At 46.1% G+C, this 6,000-nt stretch overlaps 1 protein-coding gene across 1 annotated transcript; it reads right to left on the minus strand.

Annotated features, from left to right (window-relative positions):
* Positions 1–2,540: 2,540 nt before the first annotated feature.
* Positions 2,541–5,785, minus strand: LOC108101802 (beta-galactoside alpha-2,6-sialyltransferase 1). The gene is made up of 7 exons (XM_017206279.1): positions 5,535–5,785; positions 4,841–5,023; positions 4,215–4,757; positions 3,775–3,872; positions 3,412–3,691; positions 2,918–3,015; positions 2,541–2,832 (listed from the first exon to the last, which is right to left on the minus strand). The coding sequence occupies exons 1-7, from the start codon at positions 5,614–5,616 to the stop codon at positions 2,662–2,664; spliced, it is 1,455 nt and encodes a 484-aa protein (XP_017061768.1). The 5' UTR covers positions 5,617–5,785; the 3' UTR covers positions 2,541–2,661.
* Positions 5,786–6,000: the final 215 nt, after the last annotated feature.

A 6,000-nucleotide genomic window follows, 5' to 3' on the forward strand; every position in this document is an offset into this window, starting at 1 on the left:
TACAAAAGAGGAATTCAATGGCGAGCAGGAAGTGTGATTGACTGATTGTTCGGCCGAGCGCACTGATTGATGGGGCCACTCCTTTTTGGCTCACAAAAAGAAATCCTTCAAGCGGTGTCTTTGTTCGATGCGTGTATTAAGCATTGAATTCTGTATATTAGATATGCACCTGGGCTTTATTGGGATACATCTGCATTGTCTTAACTGCTCAGTCTTAACAAGTACCTAGAAGTACTAATAAGAACTTATTGGAAAGATTCTGCCCCGCCCTTGTAATTAATGGCATCAACTTCAAGACTCAAAGATATCGCAAAGCAAATAAGTTATCTGTCGACCTTGACTCTTTGCAGGCTGTTTGCTGTTTTTGCCAGCCATCTTTTGTCTGGATCTTGGCCGAATCCGCTACGTGTTGTGGTCGTAGGACACGCCCAGATGCATCACCCAAGTGTCCACACGCCCAAGCCCACTTCTGGTTAAACCCTTTTATCGAAGGCAAACCACAGAAGTGCATAAGTTATGTTTCATATTTTCGTTCGGCGCACGACTGACTATTCCTGCGTTTCTCGGAATCCCCTTGAGTAATGCTATTACCCGAAATTGAAATTTATTAAAAACAAAAGCAGACCACAGCCATCTGAGGCTAAGCAAACGTGCAACGCAAATGAATAAACCAAGCGAAGAAAGCAGAAGTTTATTTTATTAAATTTTGGCAGTGACTCATTGTTGTGGCTCATCGGGCCCTGCATCCAAAATTTCCCAGATACGATAGATAGATGGATGGACAGGCATTTGATTTCAATTAGCAGAACATTGGAGTCAACCTAAATTGACATTTCAGGGGGACGCTCCAGGGAGGGAAGGGGTATGCCGATTCAGAACAATTCCGATGCTCAAAACAGATGTCCATGTCCACGTCCATGTCCATGTCACTAGTGACCCTCTCGGTCGGCCGAGCCCGTCATTCAGCAGTCGATAAAAATCCAATAAAAGCTACATTTTTTAATTTGCATGCTACATAAAAGTTGGATCCCAACTAGGGGCGTCGATGTGGAGGAGTTTTCCTAGGGGAAGTAGAAACAAGATGTGACACACTGCTAAAAATACATTTTTTTTAGATAATTAAACTAAGGTTTTTTTATTAAACTATGTTTCAAAATGAAAATTATAGTTGAAAATTCAAAATAATCCGAGCAAACTGATTTGTTGATGAGCGAATCGCATCATTTTCTTTAGCAAAATATACAATGAATGCATTATAGAATATAGAAAAGTATGTAAAAAGCAGGGCTGGTACTGACAGGCACTATTTGGATTTATCTTCCAGTCTATTATTCATTTGCATTACTTAACTCAGCAGGAAAAACTCTTTTTTTGACTAAAAATGTATCCAAATACTTAACTCTCCTACGGATCAGGTAACAGATAAAGCCACCCATCAGTAATAAATGCCCTATTACCATAGAGTCGTCTTGCACACGCGCAGCCATCGCTTTATGACTTTCAGCTATAAAATTAATAATTTCGAGCTGCTGATTTATCAGCATTGCAAACACGTTCACACGAGGGCAACGAACGCGCCTGCGCGCAGAGCTTTCGGCAGAAAGGCAAAACAAAAAGGTGAAGAGCTTGTAAAAATGTCAAAACATCGGCGGCCAGAATGCCAGTGGCCATTGGCCAACGGGCAACGGCCACTTTTTGGCCCGAGGTGCTGCACAATTGAAAATACAAAGATTCGCCGGAGGGAAACATAAACACGTGAGTCGTCTGGCTATTTGCATTTGCCAAATAAAAATCTTAAATGGAAATTTAAATCAAAAATTTGGCCTGCACTTCTCTTGTTTTGTTATTCCGAGCGCAAGTTAGATGAACTTTCCGGCTGGCTTTTGCAATGCAAAAGAGCAAACTCCCGACGAGTGGAATAATCAAGGGGCAGGTGGGCCAAAGAGTTCAAGAAACCTTCTTGCTTTTTGTTTTTTATTTTCTACTTGAAACTTAAAATTGAATTCGATTTTGCTTTCTTTGGAGATGCTGGGCGTGCCTTCGGCCATAACTTTCGTTTGTGTCCTGTTCCTGGTTCAATGGAATCCCAATATTTATTTTGGCTATATATTATTTAATTGCGTATACGCAGCGTTTAACTCCCGCCACGCCAGCGGAGAACAACCAAAAGTGCCATCATAATTCTGACTTTCTGCTGTTGTCTCCGCTCTTTCGGAGTCGTCGCACGTTCGGCCTGCCGCATCACGTATTAATGAGTACTTTCCTTCCCCTCCCTCACCCCCTCACCCCCTCGCCCTCTTCCTCTTCCTCTCGGCCACGCCCAAGATCCTTGGGGCTGGAGGAACAACAATAATACTTATTGCACTCAGGTCGCTCGTGTAGACAAACAGTTATGGCATTTAATGGCAAAGGAAAACACGGGTCCACGAGGACAGTCATAATTCTGTGCGGCTTTGTTCCCCGGCCAAGAAAGGCAATCAAAAGGCAACTGAATCCACTCGGGACACAGACTCCGCTACTCGAGCCGCGCCAGAGCACTTCAGTTAATATTCATTGCAAAGTTGAATTGTTTATTGCACTCGATGAAAACCGCTTGATTAAATGCACCTGGATTGTCGCTGCCGCTTCCGCCTTCGAGCCGTCACCGAATTCCACATTCGCTCAGTAGCCAAAGAAGTTGAAGCCACAGAGCAGCTTGTCCGGCCTGCGGATCCGCAGGATGCCGAACTGGAAGACCGACATGTCGTCGTCCTCGGCCATGTTCATGTCCAGGGCCATCAGCTTCTCGGCGGCCAGCGGATGCCAGGAGCCGAATGTGCAGGCGGAGTTCATCTGGGAATAAAGAAAGTCAGTCAGTCGCTGATTGGGGAACAAGCGCCGACGATGCCGGATAATTGAATTTCTGGCCCGGACCCACCTCCTTGCTGTAGTAGTGACAGCGGCCGTTGAGTCGGGTGGAGGGCACGTACTCCACGAAGTCCACCTGGGGACAGTGCGGCAGGAGCAGCGCCAGTCCTGAAAATGGTTGTGAGAAGGCATTTAAACAGTAATGAAACCATTTAAACATGAAATATTTGAAATGGAAATTATTTAAGGCGCGGCAGGGAATACGAAATAATTTCTGAAATAAGTCATAATTTATGTCCGAATTGTTTGTTGGGATGTGTCGGCCAAAAAATAAAGAGTTTTCTAATGATGCAGTCTGTTAGAGAATTGAAACAGAAATATTTAGAGGTATGCCACTTCGAAATCTGATTAAAATTAGAAAAGTTATGGACAATTTTCAGCAAACCCATTTATTGGAAATTTAATGTTTTTGTTTTATTGATTTTATATAAATTTTAGTTTCTTTCCTATGGCAGGAATACGAATATATGAACATTGACTGTTTATTTACTGTTTCAAACTCACCGATGAACCCGGAACTGGGTGGGTTCCGGCTAATTGGACGGTTTCCGGCAAACATTTGGAGGCTCTGCCACAGCCGCCACACCGAGTGGGGATCGATGAGGAAGGCCCGCGACTTGGGGTACCGCCGCCTGTAGATCTCGTAGTTGGTGAACAGATCGTAGTCGGCGCTGGTGAGCCAGTCCTCTAGGGTGCCGTTGTACTTGCCGGGATCCCAGGCGGCGATCGTTACGTTCCGGAAGATGGGGGCGTGGGTGAAGTCGAACTCGGGCTTGGTGACCACCTGCGGGGCGAGGAGAGCAGAGGGGAGGGGGAAGTGCAAGCTGCAATCGGGAGTGCGGAACTGCGTTCTGCGTTCTAGCCTACTTGCGAATTCACCACACGGATTGTGGTTTTGCTGCCAACATCCACCTCGTGTCCTTGCGTTGGCGCATGATTGAATCTCATCACAATGTCGTGCGTGTCTGGGAGCACGGCGAATCGGCCAGAAAAAACCAGAAAATAAACAGAATTAGAGTAGACGGGTAAATCAAATCGCTCGCGAGCGGCCTCTTCCGACTCATTTTGCATTCAGGTGGCTTGCTGCCTTCACTGCAGTTGCACAGCGACAAAAAGCGCATATAATGGGAATATTTTGTAATAAATATTGCACTTCTTTGGGGGGGATACTAAATATTTATAAAACTTATAAGCTTTGGATTAGTACAATTTTAAAGAAATTTATTGAATAAAATAAACAACAACGTGAAGATCGGATAATCTGAAACGTAATAAAATATTTCTTGCTGCAATCGTTGGTATCATACCAATAAATCTTCCCAGCTTGGAACCTGCCAGGGAGCCCGCACTGGAGACGATCGCACAGGTCTTGATGTCCTTGATGTTGCGGAAGAGCTTCTGGCGCGGAAAGAGCCTGCCGAAGGGCAGCTTGTTGAAGGGCTCGTCCTTGCGGCGCAGGACCCGCACCCCGGCCTCCATGACGAGGCAGGTGGAGGGGTAGTACTGCTCCTCGAAGCTGTCCCCGAAGACCGGCTTGTAGTCCACGTTGTAGTGGTTCGCCTGCGACTCGTTGACCGACTCGATCATGGCCTTCTCGAAGGTCTGCACGATGCGCTGGCGGAACTGCTGGGTCTTGTTGTGGCACAGCTCCGAGTGCTTGTCGTGGCAGAGGTACAGCTTGGGGCTGAGGGTGAGCTTGGTGTTCTTGGACACCTTCAGCCGCGGATGGGGGGCCAGCTTGGAGGAGTTAATCGCCGGATTTTCGCGGCTCTCCACGATGAACTTCTCGTTGGGGTTCCAGCGCACGTGGAACACACTGCGTGCCACTCGCTGGCCTGCGGTTGCATTGCCTGCGGAAAGTGCATTTCACAAATTACCCTGCGCAACCGCTTTTCCGAGTCACTGCTCCCAGTAATTCGGAGTTAATACGCACCGTTGTCGCCCTCCCGCGAATTCACCTCGTGTGGTTCGCGTCTCGGCTGAGCTTTCGCACCGCCGATTTGCTCGGCCTGAATTATTAATGCGGCGCACACGGCGATAATGAGGCTGATGAGCAGGGCCTGACACTGACCCGGCACGGCGCGTGTCACTCGCCTCATTCTCCGCTCATAATACGCTATTCGAACGGGGGCTCAATTAATATTTAAGCGGTGCAAGATGCTGCCCTCACGGCCAGCAGTCTTTTGGCAGAAGGAAGCTTGTTAGGATTTCTAAAGGGGTTTTCATGGAAAACGAGCAAGCCACTATTACTAGCAGAATAAATCACTTTCATTTCGAGAACATTTTTTGAGCTTTGAAGTGCTGGTATAGAAGTATTAGGATAAAACTCAACACTTTAACATTACAAACTAAGAGTAAGAACTATTACAAAAAGGAAAACAAATTCAAAATAAAATTAATTAATTAATGAATGAGTTTTATTCCAGTTCAATTATATGCATATAAATAAACTTCTCTTTTAAAAGCAAAACTCTCTGAAACTCCAAAAATGGCAACCTAGCTACTGTTTATTATTCCGACATTTTGCCAACGATCGAACTGTACACAGGAACTTAATTGAATTTCCAATTATCGGGACATTGCGAACTTATTTTCCATGTCAGTGTCAATTAGCATTGACCTTTTACCCCTCGCATTCGGGCCTGAGTAGGAATCCATGTAGCCGTCAGTTGGCATAAAGTTTCCATGCCACATAAACGATTTGGACATGTAGGCAATTAGGCTTTTCCAACCTGTATTTTAGCAGGTGGCGCCAAAAAGTATGCAGAAATAACCGCAAGTGCGCTTTGAGTAAACAGAAATGGCAGTTGACCGTTGTCGCACAACTCGTTAACACTGGGCAAATATTTAGCCACACAAACACACGTATATCCGCAAATACGGCGGATAAACACGTACCAAAAGTGCGTTAGCACTCAGCCCGCAGAAAACTCGCGAAAACCGCCGGAAAAGCGAGGGATTTCCTGGCGCCCGCAGTTCCGCAATTCCGCAATTCGAACTTTCCCTTTCGCCAGCCGAAACGTATCTGAAAACTCGGCGAAGCGGCGGCACAGTTCCCTGGTCAAAAGAGCCGAAGGATCCGGATCCGGACTC

This window comes from Drosophila ficusphila, unplaced genomic scaffold (assembly GCF_018152265.1).
Source record: "Drosophila ficusphila isolate 14025-0441.05 unplaced genomic scaffold, ASM1815226v1 contig_414, whole genome shotgun sequence".
In the NCBI taxonomy this organism is placed as follows: Eukaryota; Metazoa; Arthropoda; class Insecta; order Diptera; family Drosophilidae; genus Drosophila; species Drosophila ficusphila.

Excerpts from the sequence above, each read along its gene's own strand:
- LOC108101802 (XM_017206279.1), bottom strand. The coding sequence starts at position 5,616 with ATGTCCAAATCGTTTATGTGGCATGGAAACTTTATGCCAACTGACGGC. Across the intron at positions 3,692-3,774 it reads TCCGTGTGGTGAATTCGCAA|GTGGTCACCAAGCCCGAGTT; the intron begins GTAGGCTAGAAC and ends CTCGCCCCGCAG. Across the intron at positions 3,016-3,411 it reads ACCCAGTTCCGGGTTCATCG|GACTGGCGCTGCTCCTGCCG; the intron begins GTGAGTTTGAAA and ends AACCATTTTCAG.